The sequence below is a fragment of the Mastigoproctus giganteus genome, chromosome 2 (genome assembly GCF_048544385.1).
Source record: "Mastigoproctus giganteus isolate SK-2022 chromosome 2, ASM4854438v1, whole genome shotgun sequence".
Taxonomy (NCBI): domain Eukaryota; kingdom Metazoa; phylum Arthropoda; class Arachnida; order Uropygi; family Thelyphonidae; genus Mastigoproctus; species Mastigoproctus giganteus.
Genome location: NC_143576.1, coordinates 232,924,052 through 232,951,303, shown reverse-complemented (window position 1 = coordinate 232,951,303; position 27,252 = coordinate 232,924,052). Strand labels below are relative to the sequence as shown.

The 27,252-nt window shown below is 37.3% G+C and overlaps 1 protein-coding gene across 2 annotated transcripts; it reads left to right on the top strand.

Moving 5' to 3' along the window:
• Positions 1-104: 104 nt before the first annotated feature.
• On the top strand, positions 105-27,252 carry LOC150090244 (mitotic-spindle organizing protein 2B-like). Of its 2 annotated transcripts, XM_090369032.1 has the most exons (3): positions 137-203; positions 12,220-12,392; positions 27,064-27,252. In XM_090369032.1, exons 2-3 carry the CDS (start codon positions 12,268-12,270, stop codon positions 27,194-27,196), a joined length of 258 nt encoding a protein of 85 aa, XP_090225158.1. In that variant the 5' UTR covers positions 137-203; positions 12,220-12,267; the 3' UTR covers positions 27,197-27,252. The 2 variants fall into 2 exon arrangements, 1 of the variants encoding a protein (XP_090225158.1); XR_016546702.1 differs by lacking the exon at positions 12,220-12,392 and having other exon boundaries at positions 105-203.

Genomic DNA, 27,252 nt, shown 5'->3' with positions numbered 1-27,252 from the left:
CTTAAAATTATAGAAATTATTTATCAATGAACTAACTCTTTCGTTATGATTATTTCTTGCGTTCAACGGAAATAACTTTATTATTATTTTTTTTTTTTTTTACCGGTTAACCGACTTTAGCGTTATCGCCTGTGACGGATGTTTTGTTACTGTCAGAATCTGTTGGCGGTTTATTCAGAAGTGGAGGTTGCAGTTATTGTTGAGTACGTAAGAGAAAATTATGTTGTTACTACTGTATTTAGAAATCCAAAGGTTGAAATCATAAATAACTTGATGTGGCTGGCGAATTTCCTGTAGTATTTTTGTTTCATTGTGTTAAGTGGAATGATTTTCTGTTGCAGTGTAACTATTGCTATGAACAATATTTTTAGCTATTACAAATTGTACTCCCAGCGTCTCATATCTGGTGAGTATGGGCTTGGCACACCGAGGGTCCTGAGCTTTATATCATCATTCTTCTATTTCTTGGTCATTCCCTTCTACTTGACACACTTTCTCTCTCTCAGGGTAACTCAGAATTTTTTTTTTTTTTTGGCCGGTGCAGCATAAGCCTCAGGCTTCCTTGCGCTATATGGTTAGTAATAAAATAATAGTAAGATGTCTCTTGAGTTTACATTTCTGTATGCATTTTGTACATCGTACTTTTAACGTGTACGTTTAATTGCATAATTTGTTCCGATACAATTTTGTTACGTGTATTCTGATGTAAACTATTTCTTTAATGTTTCTTGGCCACATCTTGAGTACTGTATACAGGTCTGGAGGCCTCATTTCAAGAAGGATGTAGAGCTGCTGGAACGGGTACAGAGAAGGGCAACAAGATTAGTAAATGGAACAAAGGGTTGCTCTTACGAAGAAAGGCTTAAGTTTTGCAAATTACAGAGTCTGGAGACTAGGCACCGGCGAGGTGATCTGATAGAGGTGTATAAGGCTTTGAATGGTTTGAGCATGCTCAATGCCAATGGGATTCTTCATCTTGCTCAGAATAATCACCTCAGAGGGCATAAATTCAAATTGAGGAAGGACAGATGTCGGATAGATGTGCGGAAATTTGCCTTTGGCCAGCGGGTGGTTGGTTGGTGGAACCGACTTCCATCACTTGTTGAAGTTGATAGCCTAAACAAATTTAAAGCTCAACTGGACAGGTATTTCGAACGAACGGAGGGGTGAAATGGGAGTGGGGTTTTTTTTTTTTTTTTTTGGCTGATGCTGAATAAGCTTGCTTTCTTGCATCATATGCCTCTACTAATGCTAATGCTAATGTGATATATACACACACACTGTCCTTAACCCCAGAGGCTCACATCTGTTTAGTATGGACGTGGCATGCCCAGGATCCTGAACTGGATATCATCCTTCTCTCCCTCTTGGTGATTCCCTTCTACTTCTCTTTCTGTCTCTCAGGGTAATTCAGAATTTTTTTTTTTTTTGGTTGGTGCAGTAAAAGCCTCAGACTTCCTTGCACCGAATAATAATAATACTGTAAAAGAATGTGCTAATTTTTTCTATTTGCTTTTTGACTTTATTTAACTTTTCTTCTACTGTTATGGACAAGTATAGAAATGCAGTTCCTGTTAGGTAGTAGTAGTAGTAGTGGCATGTGATGCAAGAAAGCATGTGTATGAGCTTATGCAGCATCAGCCAAAAAAAAAAAAAAAAATCACACCATTCCCTCCAAATGTCTGTCCGGCATTCCCTCCAAATGTATTTCATCAGGTATAGTGCCCTGATGAAATACATTTACCCAGGGGCTCACATCTGGTGAGTATGGGCTTGGCAAACCCAGGGTCCTGAGCTGGATATCATCATTCTTCGCTTTCTTGATGATTCCTTTCTACTTCTCTCTCTCTCTCTCTCTCTCTCTCTCTCTCTCTCAGGGTAATGCAGGAATTTTTTTTTTTGGCTGGTGCAGCATAAGCCTCGGGCTTCCTTGCACCATATGGCTAATAATAATAATAATAACCATGTATCAATATTTACTTCTGCTGATATCAGACTTTGCATTTTTGCCTTCCCTGTATTCGACCTCTAACTAAATTTGCCTACCCATATCTGATGACAGCTTTACCATCTTTATTTGGATTTAATTGTGTCATGTTAATAATTTTACTTTACAGTTCCTTCACATCCAAATTGGCTTTGCAATTCAGCCCATAATTTTCTTAATTTATCATAACTTGTAGGATATTAACATTCTTTTGCCTTTTTCAAAAATACATTACTTTTTTCTACAATACTTACCCTTCTAGTCCTTGGTATTTTGTGTAATTTTCACCTCCAGCAATGCAAACTTTATCAGACTTATCTATTCTTACATGTTTATATACAGGGTTGTTAAAATTAAAGTATCTCTATGTGGAGGACTCTGGAGCAAGTTCTAAGTCTCGTACTGAAGAGATATTTGGAAAACAGGTACAATAAAGAATGCGCTCACCATTTATTGGAAAAAAAAATTAGTTACAAAATTTGTCACTGTCTGTATGGCATGTAACTATCTTAGTTACGATTATGCAAATAACATAAGTTATTTGCATAATCGTAAGTTATTGCCACAGCACTACTCAGCTCTACTGTACTGTATAAAAGCAAAGCAGTCTCTTCAAAATCATGCAGTAGATGTTCGCCGGCGCTAGAGCAGCAATGGCAACAACGTTGCAGGAAAAGATGCTATTAGTGAAGCTGTACTATCAGAACAGCAACAGTGGAGCTGCGGCTGTCAGAGAATTCCGGCATCAAAAGTGCATAAGGCGTGGACCTATGACTGTTTGTGCTGTCCGCAAAATGATTGCAAAATTTGAAGCAACAGGACATCTTGGTGTTCAACCAGGTAGAGGTCGAAAACAAGTGGACTCCTCGTGTGTTGAAGATGTGGCTATGGCTGTTGTGGATTTATCCAATCAATCTCCATGTGGTAGTGCAAGTGTGCCAGCTGTTTCTCATGAAGTGGGCATCCTTACAAGATGCACATGCTACAGCAGCTAAAGCATGGTAATGCAGATATTCATTTCACATACGCACTTCAGTTTCTGGCACGAATGACAGTGGATATCACTTGGCCATGGAACATCCTTTGGAGTAATGAAATCCACTTCTGCTTAAATGGACAAGTGAATATGCACAACTGTGGCATTTGGGCAACAGAAAACCCTTGAGTTATCCAAGAGGTCCCGTTGCATTCTCCAAAAGTGACAATGTGGTGTGGATTTACGGCCACATTAATGATTGGGCTGTATTTTTTTGAACAGGTACCACCGACTGGACCCCGCACCTGTTCCATCACTGGACAGCAATATTATGAAATGTTGGCAAATTTTCCAATACGAGAGCTGCAACAATGTGGGTGCCTTCAAGATACCATATTCATGTAAGATGGTGTGCCACCCTACATCCAGCATTGTGTCCAAAGATTGCTAATGCAACACTTTATAGACGAACGGGTCATCAGCTGTTGTTTCCAGACATCTTGGCCACCCCGATTACCGGACCTCACTCCATGCAACAATGAGGTCCGATTACCGGACCTCACTCCATGAAAAAACCCCACAACCAATCATTCTGGTTGTGGGGTTTTTTCAAGAACCAGGTGTATCGGGAAGGATGTCAAGCTCTGACAGATCTGAAGGACAACATTAGACGTCATGTGCTGGCTATTACAGTTCACATGTTACGTTTTGCTGTAGAAAATGCTGTTCTTCAAATGGAAACTTTTGTTGACCAAAGTGGAGAAGACATTGAACAATTGTAGCACTGTTCAAGTGATTTGTATTGCCATAGTGCCATATAGTGACAAATTTTGTAACTAATTTTTTTTTTCCAATAAATGGCGAGTGCATTTTTTATTGTACCTGTTGTCCAAATTTCTCTTCAGTACAAGCCTTAGAACTCGCTCCAGACCCTTCTACATAGGGATACTTTAATTTTAATAACCCTGTACTTTTGCATCCTTTACTGCTGCTTTGCATATTTTGGTGCATTTGTCATACCTTGCTTATTCATTTTTTATTTTTCCATTAACTGTAACTTTGACTTTAAATTATTTTTAATATATACAGGGTGAGTCACTACCAGTGCGACAAACTTGCAGGAGGTGTAGGGGGCACAAAGACGAATCGGAATCACATAGCATTGCAGGGTCCGAAATGCCTTCGTCATGTGGTAGAGGACGTTGAACGGGAGGTCGCGTGAACAGTGATCCCCCTGGAAGTCAGCATTTGTGAACCGGTTCCCGAGGCAGTAGGATGGACGAGTATTCAAACATTGAACTGGCCGACATGCACTTCGCGTATGGAGGTGCGGAATGTAACGGGCGCGCCGCTCTGCGCTTGTACCAGGAATGTTTTCCGCACAGGCGTGCTCCTCATCATATGATTTTAATCGTATGATGAGAAGGTTACGTGAGACTGGTTGTTTCACGAGAGGTACCATGAATTGAGAGCGAACGACGAGGACACCAGACAATGAGGAGAATGTCCTATGTCTTGCAGAAGACAGTCCGAGCGATAGGCCAACGATTGGGTATTTCCCAATCCACTGTATGGAGGATACTGTCAACAAACCATATGAGTTCATACCATCTGCAACGCGTCCAATCATTGGAGCCTGCGGATTATCCACTCTGGAGGACTTTTGCTACTTGGTTTCTTCAACAGAAACGGTTCGCAAATGCTGACTTCCAGCGGGATCGCTGTTCACGCGGCCTCCCGTTCAACGTCCTCTACCGCATGACGAAGGCATTTCGGACCCTGCAATGCTATGTGATTCCGATTCGTCTTTGTGCCCCCTACACCTCCTGCAAGTTTGTCGCACTGGTAGTGAATCACCCTGTATACTAGCAGTATAGTACAAGGTAGCCACTGGCATTTGCTGCACCAACCAAAAAAATAAATAATAAATAAATAAAATAATACATTAATAAAAATAGTAAATTTAAATATGTGAAAAGAAAGTGATTTCTTCCAGACGTTGCTAACGATCTGTCTGACTTGACCAAGCTGTAAGAAGATATAGATTGAAGGAACATAATTAAATGAAAACTTAATAGGATAATAAACTAGTAAAATTAGCACTATTAAACTGATAAATTGAAGACAGTAGTCATAAATCAGATTAATTAAGAATGTGGATACTTCACATGGACATCATTGCTGATGACTTGGAACTTGGGAGAGTGGTCAATGATCAAAACATATTTTCCTTCTGGCCTTTTTTAATATAGGGCAGTGTATTGTAAACAAACTCTCTCTCTCTCTCTCTCTCTCTCTCTCTCTCTCTCTCTCTCTCTCTCTCTCAGAAAGAGCTGTAATTGGTCACATAGCATTATATAAAGAGGTGACCATTGTTTAAATCAGAACACTTGAACTAAATAAAAATAAACAGTTATTAAGTAAATTTCATTATATTTGAAACAGTGTTTGATGAACTGTTTTGAATATTGAACCAAATTTTGTATTCATATAATGCATGGCAAGGTGATTAATAACATTACTTAACATTCATTCTTAACATTTTGATTCTAAAATAAATTATTAAACAAGTTTGTTGGTTTCTGCTAGGTGATCTACTTGGAAGAGGGCATTTGAATGCTTATTAACAGAAAATTGTTACAGGTTACTGTATTTTATTGCTAAAAGAATGTATCTGATTACTATGAACTGACATTTTGGGTAAGTCCAATTTTATTTTATTCCCATGCAGCGATAGTTAATCCAGTGCTCAGATGTTATGTGGAAAGACAGTTTGGGACCACATATATCATTAATATAATTAACATCATCATCATTATTCTTTAATCCTACATTATTCCTTGTAAAAAGTTATCTGTATGGTGAATAGGGGGGGGGGGAGAGAGAGAGAGAGAGAAACTGGCTATCCTATCATAAAAGGGAAAAGATAGTGTGAACTTGTGGCAAGCTCAGTAAAATGCCTTTGAAATATCTACGCAATAGCTGAGTTCACTGATTGCATTGCAATGAAACAATACAAAATAATTTAAAATGAAACACAACATAGTGCACTGGCATAAAAACTGAATGCCAGTTTTCAACTACACATGCCCTTCAGTAGTATATTAAAAGTAATATAGCCTAATACTACTTAAATACATGCACAAAGTAGTGGGAGTGCTGTGGCTTGGGGAGAGCAACCAAAGGGAGCAAGTCTCCAATGCATCACTGCCTAAAAAATTGTGCAACTTGTGAAATGTTTGCAGACTTTCTGGAAAAGATCATGATCTAGCCAAGGAGGATGTCTTTCTGTGTACTAGGTGCAGAGAATGTGAAGAAATTGTGGCAGCTCAGCATTCTGATGGGTGCCAATGAAGCATTGGAGAGTAGAGTAGATGCCCTCGAAAGAATTAAAATGTGGAGGGGGTGCGCTCATCAAGCTCTCAGCTGCCAAACTCAATACCAGACCTCACTCTTAGGCGCCTCCATAGCCAGGTGGGCAGGAGCAGCAGTGCATAGCACACGCTTCTTGATCAGACCGGGGTTCGAGCCCATGACCACCAAATACGGAGGATGCGGGAAGGTCAGGAAATGACCACCGCATATTCCTGGAGCAATATGGCCTTAGTTGCTAATGCTCCTAAAAATTAAATAATAATAACAACAACCTCACTCTTTTACATCAGGGAATAGTGCAATTTTCAAGGCAGAATGGCTGGTCCCACAAGAGCTAGTTATTGTCGGTGACTTGATTGTCAGGGAAATGGGAAATATGTTGTGCAAAAAGGATAGGTGGGATAGGACCAATCTGCCAGGGGCAAAGGTGGATGATGTTTGACAACAGAGGCCGACCGGGCTAGCTGAGTGGGTAAAGTACCTGCCCGGCAACCCAAAGGTCGCGGGTTCGATTCCCGCCTCGGGCTTGGATCAAAGTACTGCAAAAACCTTGGGAGGTGCAATATGGCCACAGAAGCCGATGTGCCAACAACTACCAAATCAAAAAAAAAAAAAAAAAAAAATTGACAACAGATATCTTGTAAAGGCAAAAAAAGGTGATATTGTAAATATTGGCACTAATGACATTAAGAGTAGGAGATCTGCAGACTTACTTAACAAGTACGAATCAGTGTTGAAAAAAAGTTGCGAGTTAGGTTTAAATTTGAGTTTGTTTACATTTCTGCCCAGACATGATAGCAAGTAGTATATGATGAGAGCCTGGTCATTCAATTTCTGGAGAGATTGTGCAAGGCTCATGGGGTAGAATTTTTCTCAGCATGGTATGTGCATGTTAACAGGAAAGTGCTTCTACAGTGATGGGATACACTTAAATAGAAAGGGTGCAGGAATATTTCCTGATTGAGGCACTGTTAGGTGGGTTAGAAACTGCTAGCTTGCGGAAGGGGATTCACAGACTAATAGATTAATACTAACTGCAGGCAGAGGTGAAAGTGATTCTTGCACTGTTTCTATTGGAATGAGCAGCAACCTAAAAAACAAGGTGCTGGGGATTTCAAGAACTGCTGGGAGTCGTCATGGAACAAGTAAATACATGGGCTGTGTGTTTGGGTAACTAAGAGTAAGAACAGGTGCATGTATACTTACATGTACACCAATGCCAGGAGTATAGTAAATAAATTTGATGAATTTGAAGTGCTGGTCAAGACATCAAAGGAGGATATTGTCTTAATATCAGAGACAGACGTTGTATCACACAAATATAAGTAATGTGAATTGGAATTTGGAGAGTGCAATGTGCACAGAAAGGATAGATAGGATAGCCAGGGAGGGAGGGGTTATGCTATTAGTTAAGAAACACAAAATCTAAGGTAGTGCATCCAGGTGACATGGGTGGACTGTGCAATGTTGAGTCAGTTTGGTGTGACATAAGCATCGGGAAAGCAAAAATGAGAGTTAATGTGTTATAGGCCTAATGACTCTTATGAATACAAACAACTGTACAGAGAAATAGTGGTACAGTAAAGTCAGAATATCTTGTAATGGGGGGGGGGGGTTACTTCCCAAATATTGACTAGAACTTGAGTTGGTCACTCGCACACTAGCAAGACTTTTGCGCATTTATTGGATTATTGTTTTCTACAGCAGCATGTTCGAGGGGCAACCAGAAGGAGTAATACTCTTAATCTGATTATCAGCAGTGATTATTCATGCATTAAAAATCTGCAGATAAAGGAACCACTAGGTGGCAGTGAAATGATGTGGGATTTACTTAAAGATGTAACTACTATCTTTAAAGGGAAGGGTTTTTGGTTTTGCAAAAGTAACTACACTGGTCTCAGACAGTTTTTAAATTCTATACAATGGGCCCAACTGATGATGTTACCAACAGCAAATTCTAATTGGGAAGCATTCAAGGAATTAATCTTGGAAACTGAAGCCTTTCACACCAACTAAGAAATAATGTTCAAGATTTAGGCCTAAATGGATGTCAGATGAACTAATGAGACTCATGACAGTGAAGAAAAATGCACGGAATGCATATAAATTAGCAGGTGACACGGAAACCTATGGGATATAAACTAGTCTGTAATCAAATTGCAAGGGAGTTTAGGCAAGCGAATGCAGATTACAAGAAATCTTTTTCAAAGGATGATAAGAAAAACAGCAAAGACTTCTTTACTTTACTTGTGTAAACTCTAGAAGGAAGGGGATGAATCAGATTGGTCGACTTGATATCGATGGTTGTACTGTTGATTATCTTGTTCAGGTAGCTGACAAACTGAATGAGTATTTTGCATCTACAGTAGCGGACAAAAAAACTTCATCACCTTAAAAAAAAAGTAACATTTGTAGTGAAACGTACAAGATATTGTTTGATTACAGTTTGAAAGCCCATAGCATTATCGCGTCAGATAGTGCTACAGGCTTTCTATGCGTGTTATCGTTGATAAAATAGGCTGCCACCAGTCAACAATATCCCAGGTGCTGAAATTAAAGCAGGAAACCGGTGATGTGAAGAGAAGACCTGGATCAGGCCATAATAGATTGACTAGACGGTTAAGGTAAAGAAAGCCTGCATGAGAAGCATGCAAAAGTTTGATGAAATTTACCAGTAAAAGTACTTTGCCGTAACGGCATTTGTATTGTTCCTCACTCGGTAAACTGACGGTGGGTGTTATCAGTCTGGAATAAAGTTGAATCCCACAGGAGCTTGAAACCCTCCCAAAGTGGAGGGGGGTAACCTGATCATTTTTCTTTAGAATCACTAATTGAATTAACTAATTGAATCATGAACAGAGTCATATTGGAAGTTCTGGCATCGTAAAAAATGTTCGTAAAGTAGTTTCAAAGTTTGCTGTGCTTCTCATGTGGGCTTCCTTTGCCTTTTTTTTTTTCTTAATAAACAGTTTATCCACTAGTCCACCAGTAATTCTAAAGAAAAAAGGTCAGGCTACCCCCTCCACTTCGGGAGGGTTTCAATCTCCCATGGGATTCAATTTTTACTCCTGACTGATAACACCCACTGTATGTTTACTGAGCGAGCAACAATACAAATGCCGTTACGGCAAAGTACTTTTACCAGTAAATTTCATCGAAATTTTGCATGCTGCTTGTGCAGACTTTCTTTACCTTTGCCGTCTAGACCTTCCTGAGATCGATATTTGAAATGGCTGTGCCTTCATAATCGCCATGCTAGTGCTGCTGATCTAAAAGTGGACTTTCAGATGGCCTCTAGTGTTGAAACAAGTGTTGCACAAATTACCAAAGATGGCTTTCGAATGTGGTCTGCATGCCTATCGGCCCAAGAAGAAGCCTTTTTTGACCCAACAAATGAGGAAGAAGCGACATGCTTGGGCTAAAACGCATGTGTCATGTACAAAAGAGCAATGGGACACCATCTTTTCTGATGAATCGAAATTCAACCTGCATGGCTTGGATGGGAAGCGATATGTCAGAAGACGAAAATCGGAGGCATACCATCCTGATTGCATAACACCGACTGTAAAGTTCCCTGCCAGTCAGATGGTCTGGGGATGCATAACAAGCAAAGGGGTGGGGTGAATTAAGTTTATTAACGGAATGGTGATTGCAGAAACCTACACTGCTATCTTGAAGGAGCGCCTGAAACCCATTATTAGGATCACCACACAGACGTCCAAAACTGCATTTTTCAATAAGACTCAGCACCTTGCCAAACAGCAAAATTAGTAAGTTTTATGCTATTTAGATTTAATGATAGTTTGTCTTCTTGTCTCACAAGGCTTAAAACATACTTATACCAATGTTTTCCCTTGTTTTTCTCCCTTAAGGTGCAGTCATACCTCAAAAATGCTGGCATTACAGTGTTGGACTGGCCTGGCAACAAGCCAGATTTCAGCCCTATTGAAAATTGCTGGTAAATAATGTAATCTAAAATTGCTCAGAAGAAGCCAACAAGTAAGATTCAGCTGCAGGAGAGCATTATAAGGGTGTGGTACCACGAAATTGGGCAACCGTATATCCAGAAGTTGATTAACTCTATGCCAGATCGTTGCAAGGCTGTAATTGCAGCTTGAGGAGGAACAACAAAATATTGAGGAATTATTTTGCTGATTTACAGTACATCATACCATTACTTTAACTTGTCATTTCAGTTTGTACATGTAAATGCAATAAAATGTATGTTTGGTTGTCATGATTGCCATTTGCATGATTTCTAATATTTCCATTAATTACGCATTTTACCCTTTGGAAGATATTTATGACAATTAGGTATATCAGGTGTAGTCTTTTTATTGGATTTCATTCACAGAGATATATATCCCATCTAACAAATGCATTTCGAACATTTCTGCAACCCACAATGCAGTGCAAAACAAATTATTTGCAAAATTCACAAGTGATGCAGTTTTTTTGTCCGCCACTGTATATTCACACCTTAGGAATTATGTAGTGGAGGCAGAGGTTTATCCAACTTTAACAGGGAGCTAAATGATTTTGTAATAACTGAGAGCAAAGTGGAGGAAAAATTGCAAAGCTAAACATGAGAAAGGCACCTGGGGTGGATGGGATCTATCCAGTTATATTAAAGGAAGTAAGAAACCCTTAGCCATAATTATAAGAGCATCCTTAGATTCAGGGGAGGTCCCCACAGCCTGGAGATGTACAAATGTATCCCTATTTCACAAAGGGGTATTAAAGGGTGACACAAGCAATTACAGATATGTTAGTTTAACTTTTGTTCCAGGGAAAATAATGGAGTCACTGGTTAATGAAGCAATCCAGGATTATCTAGACAAGATTGGTTATACCTGTAGTTCAGATAGAGCATGGGTTTGTTAAGAGAAAGTCTTGTGTAACCAATTTGATTGGATACTACAATGTGATAACAAAGGAGAACTGGATGCAAAAAATAAGGGAAGCTTTTGATACTATTGCATATGGAAGACTGCTGTGCAGATTGGAGCAGTATGTCATTAAGGGTAAGTTGCTGCTATGGATCAAAGGATGGTTGAGTGGGAGAAGACAGAGTGGTGATCAGTGGACGCTACTCTTTTTGGATGAATGTTATTATGAATGTCAGTTTGGTGTTGGGCCCATTGTTGTTTTCTGTATTTATCAATGACATTGATGAAAGTGTATCAGGCTTAATGTCCAAGTTTGCAGACAGTATGAAGGTTGGCAGTGTTAATGATAATAATGACAGTACTCTACTGAAGTAGGTAGGGGTGGGCCGTCCCGAAGGTGCAAGGAGTGCACTACACTCGGGCGCCAATGTTCAAGGGGTGCCTGAAAACCTGAAACTTACATACACATATGAAGAAAATTTTAAAGGGGGGGCACCAAATTGTGACTGGCTCCCGGGTGTCACGTACCCTAGGAACGCCCCTGGCAATAGGATCTAAAAAAGTTGGGCTGAGAGGTCTCAACTGTAGTTTAACATTGACAAAGGCAAAGTACTGCATATGGGTAGAAGTAACCCCAGAGAAACATACCAACTGTGTGGTAGTACACTCTGGGTAGTGGAGAATGAGAAAGCCCTAGGTTTAATTGTGTAGTCAGATATGAAGTTTTTTGAGTAGTGCAGACAGGCTGCCAGAGCAGCTCATGGGGTCTTGTCAATTTATTTGAATATCTGAAATTTATTTTTGTCTGAAATTATCTCTGATATTTTTTGATCTGTGTTATCTAATTTTATCTGATATTTATTTGAATATCTGAAATTTATTTGATAGTCCTATTTCTGAATTGATAATTTTAGTTTCATTATTAATAAATTAAAATGGTCCAGTATTTTGAGATGACTTATGGTTATATGTTTATCATGTTTTTGCTACAGCAAATCAAGTATAGAAACTGTTAATGAAACATATGTGCTGTATAAGTGATGACAGGTGCACAAGATACTGTTACCCCTTGTAGTCCATCTGTTAAATTCAGTAGTAAAGAATACCAGGAAGTATATGAACTGGCAGTGACAAGTGGAATCATAATTGACCAACAAGTTGTCACGTAGGTATTTAAATTTTAGCATCACATGTAATGATTTGCATTCTTAATTGACAATATCTAATCACCCTTATTTCTTATTCCTGAGGTCTTGTTTATCCTGTTGCCACTTTTCTATGTGCCATCTTTATCTGCATTCATTATTCAAACCTCTATTCCTCCAGCCTAAAATCCTCTGTTGGCCTATAATGCCTTTCTGAAAAAAAGTTATGCACCCCCTCCCATTTATCCTATTAAAAAAAGAGGAATCTCTGTCAAACAGGACCAAAATAATATCCTCACACTTAAGTTTTAATGTAAGTGTAGTTGTCATGGCACATTATGGCCTCAGCTGTCAGTGCACCATCAAACACAAAACCAACCAACATAAGTGAAGCTGGGTTAATAATTTGCATAATTAATAATTATTAGAGTTTAGCATAAGTTTAGTATTATTATTGGTCATCCAGTGTGAGGAAGCCAGGCCATTGTTGCACAAGGTATTAAAAAATACAAAACAAAACAATATTTTAATTGGAACTTTGAATGAGTTGTTTCCTTTGTGAGAGTTATCTGTAAAGATTGATACAAATTACCAAAATTCTTTACACCATGATGAAATAATTTATTTTAAGCACTATGTTATAGCAACTTTAGTGGACCATTATAATCCAATGCAAATATAATCCAAAAATTGGATTATATTTGTGTGTGTTTTCTGGGCTTTAATCTAGTTTACAAGTGATCAAGGCTCCAATAAAGGTGCTATATATATATATTATATATATATATATATATATATATATATATAACATATTGCTGAATGTTAAATGATTTTATTGCTTTGTAAAGAGAGTAGGTAATTTGTTGATACAAATTACCTACACTCTTTATAACCCTGTGTTTCTCTTCTCTATATACTGATTCCATCTGGCTTTTGAATTTCTACAAGCTTGTCGGCTTCATACTTCCTACAGTGTACTCTGTAATCCTTCTCCTTATCTGAATTTATATCTTCCCCAGTTCTGTTATTATTTAATACAGTCAAACTTCCCATTTTCAGAAATGGACAAATTTAGTTCTCAGATTTGCAGATATTGACCAATGCATCAGAGCTAATTGTGAAGGGTTGATGAGATTTCACCTCAGCCTTAAATTTTTAGTACTCCAGCAACATTGAGAAATTTGTTAGGTCATTGGATTGTCTAATTGGTTTTTTATAAACAAAATTAGCAACTTGTTGATAATAAGCAATGGACTACTCTGTTTCTGAGTTTCATGATTTATACACGAAGCATAAAATTAAACTAACATTTCATTAAATATGTTTATTGTTTAGACATTTAAAAATTTTAGTTAGCTGTTTGTAAACATTGACATCAGCATCTTCATCCACTGCAAGGTGAAGGCCTCTTCAGCAACTTTCCAGTTCTTTCTGTTTTGTGCACTGGCCATCTATTTACTGCCCACAAACTCTTGAATTTCATCCATCCACCTCCGTTGTTGTCTTCCAGATTTTCTTTTAGCTCCTCTTGAGTACCATTCTGTTATTTTCTTAGTCCACCTGTCATCATGTCTTCGAGCTATGTGTCCTGGCCAATTCCCTTTCAGTTCTTTAGTTTTGATAAGAATGTCCTTTACTTGAAGTTCTCTTCTTATCCAACAGTGTGATTCCTAATATAATTCGTTCCATTCTTTGCTGCGTGGTGTTCAGCATCTCTTCCATTCTTTTGATGAATGTCCTAGTTTCACTTCCATACTTCCTACAGTCTACTCTGTAATCTTCCCCCTTATTTGAATTTATACCTTCCTATGGTAGGGAGTATACATTGGTTCATTATTTTACGTTTCAGACATATTGGGATATTGCTCCTCAGTATGTGACTATATTTCCTGAATGCTATCCATCCAAAATTTATTCTTCTCTTGACTTCCAGCCATTTATCATTATTGCAGCTAATGACTTGTCCAAGATAAGTATATGAATCCACCTTTTCAGTTACTGCTCCTTCAGTGATTATATCTCTTCCTGTGGCATACTTGTTCAACATTAATTTTGTTTTAACCATATTCACCTTTAGTCCGAAATCCTTACTAACTCTGCATAACTGATTAAGATAAAATAGGAGGGACTGCATGCTGGAAGCCTTGTGGATTAACTCAAGACTTGAGGGACTCTGCAAGACTTTTGGGGGGGGGGATTTTTATCACAAGGCTCATTGATTAGAACAATCTTCTCACCTGCCCTAGTATGTAAAGAAGGAATCTGTTATGTAAAAATGAATACATCTGAACAAAGGTGCTGCCAGATCTTTGTCAATATCATTAAGGAGGCTGCTAGTCGGATAGGGTAATATAAACTTGTATTTATCTTATAAGGGTCAAAATAACACATATCTCAACGAATATTTGGAAGATGTTCCAATCTTTCAAATAAAAGGGAAGTTAATGCTAGGGAAATGAGTTTAAATAACTTCAGTTTGGGGGGGGGGGGTGTGCCAGGATATTAAACTATACAAGAACTCTTAGTCTTAACTGTGGCAACAGTAATGTTGAGAGTATCATCAATAAAGTGAATTTGAACTGGTTAGGATAAGTAAAGCTGACATAATGTTAGGACTAATGGAAACATGGTGTCACCCAGAAATGGGGTTAGATCAGTTTTGCTATGTTTGTATGTATTTAGGAAGGTTAGCCAAGACAGAAAGATGAGGATCATGCTTCTTATCGAACACAGTCAGGGCATGATTCAGAATGCTGGCATGCATAAGGTTCAGAACTTTGCATGCATAGAATGTGTGGTGTGAGGTAGTTGGAAGCAACGAAAATGAAAATTGGGAGTGCTACAGACTAGAAGATTGTGAAAAGTATGATAAGAGCCTCTACATACAAGTGGAATGGACAAGTAAGTGTGATTGTCTTATTATGGATAATTTCAATTTGCTCCTTATTGATTAGAACAAGTAGGGAGGGAAATTCACCATGGGGGAAAATTTTTTAAAATAAACTAGATGATTATTAGTAACAGCGTATCAGAGATGGTACTAGGGGAAAGAACATTCTGAACCTGATCATCACCTATGGAACAGATGTTATCATAGGGCTAACAGTGAAAGAATCATTATCAGGGAGTGATCATGGAATTTTTAAGTTTGATGGAGAGGAAGCAGGACACAGTTGTTCAAAGCAAAAGAGACTGACAGTTTAAAGCACTACATGGCCTCTATGGATATTATGGAATATCTTAAAAGCAGTAGCCATGAATTTGGACCTCTGGGAGGCTATATCAAAAACTCCTCCATGGCAATATGGTGGTTTTGCTACTTATCAAATCATTTGGAGAGGTCTGAGTTGGGGCCCTGTCATAGACTAGAGGAATTTCTAAGGCCTTTTCAATTTGGACTACAGGGTTTTTCATCTTGCCAACATACAAATCAGCCTGTAGACACACTTGTACAGATATGCTGAAAGATTTGCTTGTTTATTATTATTATTAGCCATATGGTACAAGGAAACCTGAGGCTTATGCTATACCGAGGGGAGGGAGGGAGGGAGGGAGAGAGAGAGAGAGAATATCCAACTCAGGACCCTGGTTGAACCAAGCCCATACTCACCAGATGTGAGCCCCTCGGGAAATGTTTTTGAGATTTAGGCTGGTCACCCAAAGCCCAATAACAAGCTCTGTCAGACATTGTCCAACAGTAATCTGTGAACTCTGGTAGAACTGAAAAGCAGTATATCCAAAGTCATTTCCAACATAACTCTAACATGCTGCAGTTATGTTATGATCAGGATGGTGAACATTTTTAACTTTTTTTTTTTTTTTTTGTGTGTGTGTGTGATAAATTAAGCAATGTCAGAGAATAATGAATATTACTTGTTAATGTTGCATCTCTTTTCTGTGCTCTTTTCTTCCAAGTTATTTACATTATCATGAGTTCTCATTTAAAACACTCATCCAGTATAATTTTATAAATATATATCAATTGTTCTTATTTGTCCTAATTAAAAAAAAAAAGTTTTTTAATATATTTTTATAAAATTTTAAGTATTACAAAGCACACAATTTTAAATTATTTCTTGCCTTTATTCAAAACAAATCAATGAAAGTCCACCTCAAAAAATATGGTCTTGCTCATGTTATTTTTTTTATATGTTCATGTTACCATTGTCTACTCTAAAATTTACTATATAAATTAGCCCTTCAATACTTGCACTAAGTACAGGTGGACTCCAGCTTTTTTTACATGGCTGTACTTTCTTGGTCAAAAATTTTCCAGAAACACTGTTCACAGTACCTTTCTAGGAAATTGTTCAGGACACATTCATTTATTTTATTTATGAATGGAATTTGAAGGAGGAGTTCATTCTTGGTCAGGGAAAGACAAGCTAGGCCTGACGTAGCCAAGTGGTCAAGAGTGCGAGTGCAGTAGCACACACTGTTTGAGTGGATTGGGGTTCAAGCCGTGACTGCTAAAGACAATTAACATTTGTATTGATTGATTTATTGTAAACTCCACTGACCTGGTGGTTGTAGTAGTAGTAGTACTAGTGACATGTGATGCAAGAAAGCAAGTATATGAGCTTATGCAGCATCACCAAATAATAAAATAAAAAATAATAATAAAAAAAATAAAAAAAATTTAAACAACAATTTCCTCAATGTTTGTCCAGTTCCTCCTTAAATTTATTTAACCTATCAACTTCCACAACGACAGACGGAAGTAGCAATTAACCACCCGCTGGCTAAAGGCAAATTTCCGCACATCTATTCTACATCTGTCTTTCCTGTTTGAATTTATGTCCCCTTAGGTTCGTAATCTGAACAAGTGGAAGAATCCCATCAGAATTCAGCATGCTCAACCCATTCAAGGCCTTATACACCTCAATCAGATCACCTCACAGGTGCCTAGTCTACAGCCGGTACAGTTTGCAGAACTTAAGCCTCTCTTCGTAAGAGGATCCTTTCATTCCCTTCACCAATCTTGTTGCCCTTCCCTGTACAAGCTCAAGCAAATCTACATCATTCCTAAAATGAGGTCTCCAGACCTGTACGCAGTACTCAAGATGTGGCCTCACCATTGCCTTATACTGAGGGACAATCACCTCCTTTTCCCTGCTAGCAAAATTCCTGTATATCATTGGCAAAACCCTATGACCTGTCTTGGCAGCCTGTCTGCATTGCTCAGAAAGCGTCATATCTGACTGCACAATTACTCCTTGGGGTTACTTCTACCCATATGCGATACTTTGCATTTGTCAATGTTAAACTTCAGTTGCCACTTCTCAGCCCATCTGCCCAAATTTTCTAGATCCTGTTGCAGTAGCACACTGCCATTACTGTCATTAACAACCCTGCCAACCTTTGTATCATCTGCAAACTTCAACACTAAGCCTGATATACCTTCATCAATACATTGATAAATGTACAAAACAACAGTGGACCCAACACCGAACTCTGTGGGACTCCATAATAACATTAGTCCATGAAGAGCAGCACCCATTGATTACCACCCTCTGTCTTCTCCCACTCAACCATCCTTTTATCCATTGTAGCAACTTACCCTTAATACCATTCTGCTCCCATTTGTACCTTAGATTTCCATGTGCAACAGTGTCAAAAGCTTTCCTGAAATCCAAGTATATGATATCAAAATTATTTTTTGCATCCAGTTTCTTTGTAACCACATCATAATATCCAATCAAATTTGCCAGACAAGACTTTCCCTTAATAAACCCATGCTGTGTCTGAATTATTGCTGCAGTCTTGTCTAGATGATCCTGCAATGCATCTTTAACCAGTGACTCCATTATTTTACCCAGAACAGAAGTTAAACTAACTGGTCTGTAATTACTCATGTCACCCTTCGATCCCCCTTTGTGAATTGGGGATACATTTGCACGTCTCCAGTCTGTGGGAACCTCTCCTGAGTCCAAGGATGCTCTCATAGTTATGGCTAAGGGTTTGCTTACTTCCTTTGCTGCCTCCTCTAATATAACTGGATAGAGCCCATCCACCCCAGGTGCCTTTCTTATGTTTAACTTCAACAATTTCTCCTCCACTTTGCTCTCAGTTATTGCAAAATCATTAAGCACCCTGCTACATTTTGATAACCTTCTGGCATTTTCAAACCTTAATAACTCATGTGTAAATGTAGATGCAAAATACTCATTCAGTTTGTTTGCTATCTGAGCAGGATCATCAACAGTTGAACCATCAATATCAAGTGGACCAATCAGATTCATCCCCTTTCTTTTAGAGTTTATATAAGTAAAGAAATATTTGCTGTTTTTCTTAGCATCCTTTGTGAAAGATTTCTCGTAATTTGCCTTCGCTTGCCTAATCTCCTTTGTGACTTGATTACAGACAAGCTTATATCTGCCATAGGCTTCTGTGTCACCTGATAATTTATATGCATCCCATGCATTTTTCTTCTCTGCCACGAGTTTCATTAGTTCATTTGACAACCATTTAGGCCTAAACCTTAAAAAATATTTCTTAATAGGTATGAAACTTATAGTAGCTTCCACGATTAATTCCTTGAATACTTCCCACTTAGAATATGCTGTTGGTAACATCATCAGTTGATCCCACTGTACAGAATTCAAAAACTGTCTGAGACCACTGTAGTCACCTTTACGGAAGCAAAAACCCTTTCCTCTACCCCTGATGGTAATTATATCTTTAAGTAAATCCCACATCAGTACACTGTGATGTGGGATTTACTTAAAGCCACTGCCACCTAGTGGTTCCTTTATCTGCAAATTCTTAAAACACAAATGATCACTGCTGATAACCAGATCAAGATTATTACCCTCTCTGGTTGCCTCTCGAACATGCTGCTGCAGAAAACTATCATCCAATAAATCCACAAGTCTTAATAGTGACCAACCCACAAGTTCCAGTCAATATCTGGGAAGTTAAAATCCCCCATTATAAGACATTCTGATTTACTCTCCCACTCTATTTCTCTGTACAATTGTTCGTTGTACTCATTTGAGTCATTAGGTCTGTAACACACTCCTACTCTTAATTTTCCTTTTCCAGTGCTTATATCACACCAAACTGACTCAACAGTGCACTGTTCATCTATATCAACTGGATGCACTTCTTTTGATTTTATGTTTTTCTTAATCAACAGCATAACAGATCCTCCCTTCCTCTCCTGTCTGTATGTCCTTTCTATACACATTGTACTCCCCGAATTCCAATTTTGCATTCCTAATATCTGTGTGACACCACCATATCTCTGATATCCCAACAATATCCACCTTTGATGTCTTGACCAACACTTCAAATTCATCAAATTTTTTACTATACTTCTAGCATTGGTATACATGCAAGTTACCATAACAATTCTTAGTTACCCTAACACATCCCAGTTGTGCTGGAGTATAAACAAAAATTTTTTTTTAAGTAATGAGACTTCTACCACCTGTGTAGAACATGCGCTGGCATCAAAAACCACAATGAAGTAGCAACTCAATGGCTGGTCATTGAGTTGCTACTTCATTGTGGTTTTTGCTTGTTGAATTGAAGTGACATGCTGCTAAGATTTTCCACTGTATACGTTATAGTTATTCGATAATGAATATCGAAGCTGAATTGTAGGTCAGTGCATAATGGTGATTTTGAATAGTATTAATGATGGTGATTTTGAATAGTATTGTCATAGTGGTCCAAAGGTAAGTCATTTTAAAACTATTATTATTCCATTTATTGATGCCACATTGCAAATCGAAAAAAAAAAAAAAATAGAGCCAACATTAATTTAAATGTTGCTGAAAGGCAACAGAAATTAATCATTTATTCAGATCATTTCTGTATGATTTAGTCGCTCCAAATAATTTTTCACCATTTGTAGAGTGGCGTTAAGATATGGTAGATAAAGATATATATCTTTAAATTTTATAACGTTAATATCACGCCCATATTGTAAAAAAATCATTTTTACAGTATTTCATATTTTTGAGGGTGGTGGCAAATTGCGATTGGTACCCAGGTGCCACATTCCCTGAGAATGCCCCTGTCAACAGGTGAAAAAAGCAACTTATATGTTGTCACCTTAATGGTAACATCAATACCTGTTGATGTTAGCATTAAAATGATAAACTACCTGTTGCCTTACATTTCATTAATTTGCTCTATTTACATTTTTTTAAAACTGAACTGTGACAGTTATGAATATCATTATTGATATTTATGGAACTTAAGTGTTCTAGAACAGAAAACAAAATTATTATTATTACTACTTGCAAAAAACAAATTGTTTGGACATTTATCCTGTGGCCATCTTTTTTCAGTATGACTTTTGTATGTTTTGTCTGAGAAAGATTTAGAATACTATCATCATTAAGTTTATTCAATTTATTATTTTAATTAATTAATTAATTAATTATTTTTAAACCATGCTTTCTTATCGCGATTTTTAAACACCATTTTTAGTTTAACCAATGATTTCTCACACTTCTATTTTATGATTCATATAACCACAATGGATTATTGAGGTGAGTGCCCTCTCTTTATTAAGCTTTGACTAAATGCATATTTCTTGTCATTAACTTCAGCATCTTAAGCTTTTGCTAACTCTTATCATTTATTCAATCCATTTAAAACCTTAAATTGAACCAACATTAATTAAGTTCAATGGGAAATGATAAGTAGTCATGTAAAAGCTTTTAATCTTTGTGTGAAAATCAGTCTGCACAGCCACTTAGATTAAAAAATTAAATAAATAATTATTGCTATTACAAAATTGATATTTAATTTTATCTTGTAAACCAGAAAAAAATAATAATTCAGTGAGCCATGATATAAATGTTGAAGTGCAAAAATCATCCAATGTGAATATTTTCATTACAAAATCATTAAAAAAAACAACAAAAAAATTACCTAGTTCTGTTAATCATTCAAATAATTCCTTTTTAGTGATTAACGAAAACATGCTTTTTCAAAACATGACTAGGCATATTGTGGTAACATTTATCCCTCTTGCCCAGCCATGTTTTGAAAACGCTTGTTCCTTCTGGTTGGTTAAATATGGACATATCCCTCCCTCTACTCCTTTTCTGTTTTAAAATTGTTCCACATTAATGATTCATTCACTTTTCTGTTTATAAACAAGAATATAATATGATGTATATGTCCCTTGCACAATTTTCTTTTTTTAAATCCCACCACCTCTTTGCTACTTTCCCACCCCAACAGTTACTTACATTTACACTAAGTAAATATGAGAGTGGAGTTTCATTTATGCAGGCCAATCATTGACAAGAAAAAAGTACTTTGAATTTATGTCCTTGTATTAGTCGAAGCAAGATGAAGAATGCCATCACCACTGAGCTTATTCAATCCATTCAAAGCCTTAAATACCTCAATCATATAACCTTGCAGATGCCTAGTCTCTAAATGCTGAAATTTGCAGAACTGAAACAAATGCTGCAAATTGCAGCATTTACACCCTCTAATTTAACTATTTTTTATTGAATTTGCAAATAACACGTGGTATTTAGTTATGCAATGTTCAGTTAACAATAGAACATTGATGTGCTCCATGTCCTCGCACATACACAATGTAGCCTAGTGCTCAGGTGAACAAGTACAGAGTTACTCATACTGTGTGTTTGAATCTCTTTTGCCACTGTAATATGCTCTCTATTGTGTAAATTCCCCTAACCCTGTGTGACCATCACAGAGTACAAACTGAAAATTTTTATGTCCTTGCGTGCCAACAAATGAATAATATTTTAAACACAGACTGCTTTTTCAACAGAGTGAAAACCAATATTGCAAGTTTTATTAAAATATTCTTATGTGCTCAGATTATTGTGATTAAATAAAATACCAGTACCATAGACACTATACTACAATATTACTATTATAATAGAATATTATTAATACAAAGTGTAAGGGACTTAATTTTTGGGTTTTGTAATAATGAGGTCCATCAAAAAATGTCAAAACTTGACCATTTTCAATGGTACATATCTATTAATATTAACTTAAGCTTTGTCTAATGATAATAATTTGTATAAATTTTCTTTTATTTATTAGAGGAAACCAGGAGAACAGAAAAAATATGGTTGAAATGAAAATATATAATTAGTTGTTATTTAGTTTTTAGGAGCATTAGCAACTAAAGCCATATTGCTCTGGGGATATGCGGTGGTCATTCCCTGACCTTTCCGCATCCTCCATATTTGGTGGCTCATGGGCTCGAACCCCAGTCTAATCAAGAAGCATGTGCTACGCACTGCTGCCCCTGCTCACCTGGCTACGGAGGTGCCATATAATTAGTATCAAAGTGGTAAAAGCGGAAGACAGTATTAATATTAAAGGAAACATGAAACCAGTTAACTCTTTAATAAATTAATTTAACAAAAGAATCCAATTTCATTTTCATGTTTTATGTCTTATATTCTTAAATCAAGCAGAGATATTATTTTAACTTTCAGTTTCATTACTGGCAACAAGACTTCATTTTGTTTGGTGGTCAGGAGCTCTTCTGGTGTTGGTATTGTTGTAGTAGCAACACCATCATCCACCTTGAACTCCCAAAATTCTCTTAACAAACTCCATATGCACCTTCAAGGTCCCATCCCATTCATTTGCTGGACCATGTTTTTCAGTGTGACTCACTAAAGCCACTCTTTGTGAAGCCATTGATCATTACACTTGATGCAGTACCATCCCAAGAAATAACAACATTATGAATAGCATCCCAGACATTCCACTTTGGCTGCAAATTGATCCCTCCTATTTTGAGGATTAGCTGCCTTTATCAGGCATGCTTTATATGCTCCCTTGAGGTTATAAATAATGCCTTTACCTATTTGCTGCATAAAACTGGTAGTATCAGAAGGCATGTTCGTCATCTAAGGTGTTTCAGTAGAATATGTTGTACAGTGATCGCTACCTCCGTAGCCAGGTGGGCAGGAGCACCAATGCATAGCACACGCTTCTTGATTCGACCGGAGTTTGAGCCCGTGACCACCAAATACAGAGGATGCGGAAAGGTCAGGAAATGACCACCACCTATCCCCAGAGCAATATAGCCTTAGTTGCTAATGCTCCTAAAAAAAAAAAAAAAAAAATGTAGTCATCTGCAATTATCAAAATGGCCCTTTTTTCTGAAGCTATTCTCAGTAATAAAGACTGAAAAATTTTATCTGCAAGCCAAGACTCTTCTGTTGGCTCCACAATCACATGGAAGTTGGTTAACTGCTTTAAAATATCATAGCTTGGAAAATTTTCCAGTCACAAGTTGTTATAGATTGGTATTGCATCTGCTTTTCAGTATAACAATAGTAGTGCTTTCTTCACTTAGTTTTCCATCATTGCGATTCTCTTTGAGCAGCAAATTTTTTTTAGGATAAGTGAATAAATTAAACTTTAATCAATAAGGATTGTACCGAGGTTTGTATTAATCATACAAAATAACAATTTATTTCTCATGAAACAAATATGGACTTTGTAATGTATATTGACCAAATTTTGTAATAAATTAATATATCATATATAAAATACCTGCCCTTTAGCAGGCAAACAACATGTGATTTTTATGAGTGAGAACATTGTATAAATTGAGTTTTTATTGAGATCTTAATAAAGATCTCAATAAAATGTTGTTTTATTGCATCACTGTTTGGAAAGTTTTCCAACTTTCCAAACAGTGATGCAATTTTCCTTGGTGATTTTTATGTTCACAACTCCAGCTGGCTTCCATCCTCTAGTCACACACACAGCTAGTCGAAATGCTGAGGCTTTTGCAATTACTAATGACCTCACACAGATTGTTCATTTACCTACCAGAATACCGGACAATCCTAACCATGCAGCTAACAACCTTGATCTTTTTCTCACAAACAACCCTTCTAAGTACACGGTCGAAGTGAGTGGTCATTTAGACACGTCAGATCACAACTTGGTGATTGTCTCTTCTCCAATGGAGCCTTTATCTCATGGCTATTCCCAACCTCGTGTTGTAAAATGGGATGACCTGCGAGATTTCTTTTCCTTAGACAGATTACTGTTTCAAAACTTCTGATGTCAATGTTTCCTCAGATGGTGTCAGTGAAATTATTCTTGTAGGAATGAAATCCGTTATACCACACTCCACTTTAAAATCTTGTCCTCTATCTAAACCTTGGTTTTCCAATAAATGTGCTAAGGCTGTTCAAGAAAAGAATATTGCATATCATAATTGGCTTGTTTCCAATTCTTCAGTTATATTTTCTGCCTACACCAAAGCTCGCAACATTAATAACTGCTTTACAAGCAGTTATTAATCAGTCCAAACTAGATTTTGAACTGGCTAAGAGTAGAAAACTTGCTTCTTGCCATAATGGTAGCTGAGCATTTTGGCCTCTTGCCAAAGCTGTTGGCCACAACTTTTGCCCATCTATGCTCCCACTTTTGTCAAAACCAGATGGTTCTGTTGTCACTTCAGCCAGAGATAAAGCTGACCTGTTAGCATCCCATTTTTCTTCCACTCGTGTATTTATGATCTTGGTAAAACACCTCCCACCATTCCCAACACGCTCCATTCAGTGCCTCCTGTGGTCTTCCGTCACAAACAATCCTTCTGACATCCGTCAAAAGGATGTCAGAAGGATTTTGACGAATCTTGATGATAAGAAAGCTGCAGGTCCTGATGGTATTTCTCCACTTGTTCTCAAAACCTGTGCTCCTGAACTTACTCCTATTCTTTGCCGCCTTTTTTCACTTTCTTATTCCAAAGGTATTTTTCCTTCTGCTTGGAAATTTGCTCATATCCAGCCAGTTCCTAAAAAGGGTGACAAATCCCTCCCATCCAATTATCGTCCCATTGCAATTACTTCTTCTTTTGGAGAAATCAATTAGCTGCCAACTCTTAAACTACCTAGAATCCTTCCATCTCATTAACGATTGCCAGTATAGATTCCATCAGTGTCGATCCACTGGTGATATTCTTGCGTATGTTACCCATTTATGGACAAATTCAATAGAAAAGTTCAGTGAAACACAAGCAGTTGCTCTTAACATTTCAAAGGCTTTCAGTCGTGTTTGGCATAAAGGCCTAAACAAGCTTCCATCTTATGTTTTTCCAACTGTTTTTTTGTAATTCTTTATTCAGTTTTTCAGTTTTCTCTCTGACCCGTCAATGAAGGTGATGATAAATGGCTCTCTGTCATCTGACTTTTCCACTAATACTGGTGTCCCCCAAGGTTCAGTTCTTTCCCCCCACGCTTTCCCTCTTGTATGTTAATGACCTTCCATTGACCGGAAATCCTATCCATAGTTTTGCCAACAATAGCACATTGCATTCCAGTTTTAGAAACCTTGCCCTGCTCAATCAGCTTCAACTTCTAGAATATCCACTACCAATTCCTTAAATGTTGATCTCCAGGTAATTCTCCAGTGAGGCAAAGACAACTTAGTTGATTTCAGTCCTAAAACTACGTCCTGTCATATCTCACAAAAAGGATTCTTCTGCTCCAATTTCTAGGCAAGGTGATATATTTCTTTTTGGGATTACCCTGACTTCTAATTTCTCTTGGCACAAGCACATTACAAATATTGCTTCCTCTGCATCTAAAAAACTTGGTTTTCTCTTTCCCTCTCGGCGTTACTTTTCTTCAAAACAGCTGTTCACTCTGTACAAATCGCAAATCTGCCCTACCATGGAATATTGTTCCCGTATCTGGGGCGGTGCCCTGAAAACTCCTCTCAGGCTTCTAGATTTCATTCAGAAGAGGGCAGTTAGATTAATTAATGACTTATCTCAAACAGTCTCTCCACTCTGTCTCATAGACATACTGTTTCTTCTGTATGCCTTTTCTACAGATATTTTTGACAGAAATGTGCTCAGTCTCCTTTAGTGCATGGGCTATCTGATGTCGCCGTGTTCCGGTGCTTGGAGGGTTCAAGTGCGGGAAGTTTGAGTATATCGAGGTATTTTATGTTATTTATTTATTTAAATGTGGTGTTTTTAATTTAATGTAATTTTAATTTTTCTGATTTTATCCCAGAAATTGAAAAATTTTCTCCTATTTGGATATTGAGGTTAACTTTCATATTTATTACTACAGATACTTCCATGGGCACTGTTCTTCTGAATTGGCTCTATAATTCCCGCTCTCTCTCTTTCAAAACAGTCTGAACATTGTGCTGCCACCAGCCAACATCCATTTACTGTCCAACTTCAAACTGACAGAACCAACTTTTCATCTTCCTCGTTTATTCATTCAACTTTTTTTTTTTTATAAAAATCCGAAACATGAGTGGTATTAGAACCTATAGTACTAAGTACTATAGGTTCTAATACCTCTCGTGTTTGGGGTTTTCATTTAAAAAAAAAAAAAAAAAATCCTTCTGCACAATAACACTAATACGTGTATATACAATGCATGCAGTGGTAAACAGATAAATGAGTGATTTTCTAGTAGGTACTTGTTTTTTTGCTTGAAGAAGGTAGAAAGTTGGTAACACATACAAGATTTCCTAACAGTCAGTGATTGACAAATGTCTAAAAGATACTGCTTCCTATGAGAATTTTTTCACAGTGGTAAATATGATGCAGACATCACTTGTATGAATTGTAAGCTTAGAAATTTCAAAGCAACATCCCTTTCCTTAATTGTTTCTTTGAAATTTAATAATTTCCAGGCCTAAAGTGAGCTCTTTTATGTATTTAGTATTTGTTTACATTTACAGAATACTCATGGATTTGCTAAGTCTGGAAGTGTCTCCATCAGCAGTGTACATAATGTTGCAAAATATGGCTTATCATAAGCTGCATAGTAAAGAGCAGAGGAAGGGTTCCGTGTCAAAAGTTAATGGTCATTAGTTTTATTAAAAAATACAATGTACCAGTGCAGATTTATTTTACCAGATTTTATACAA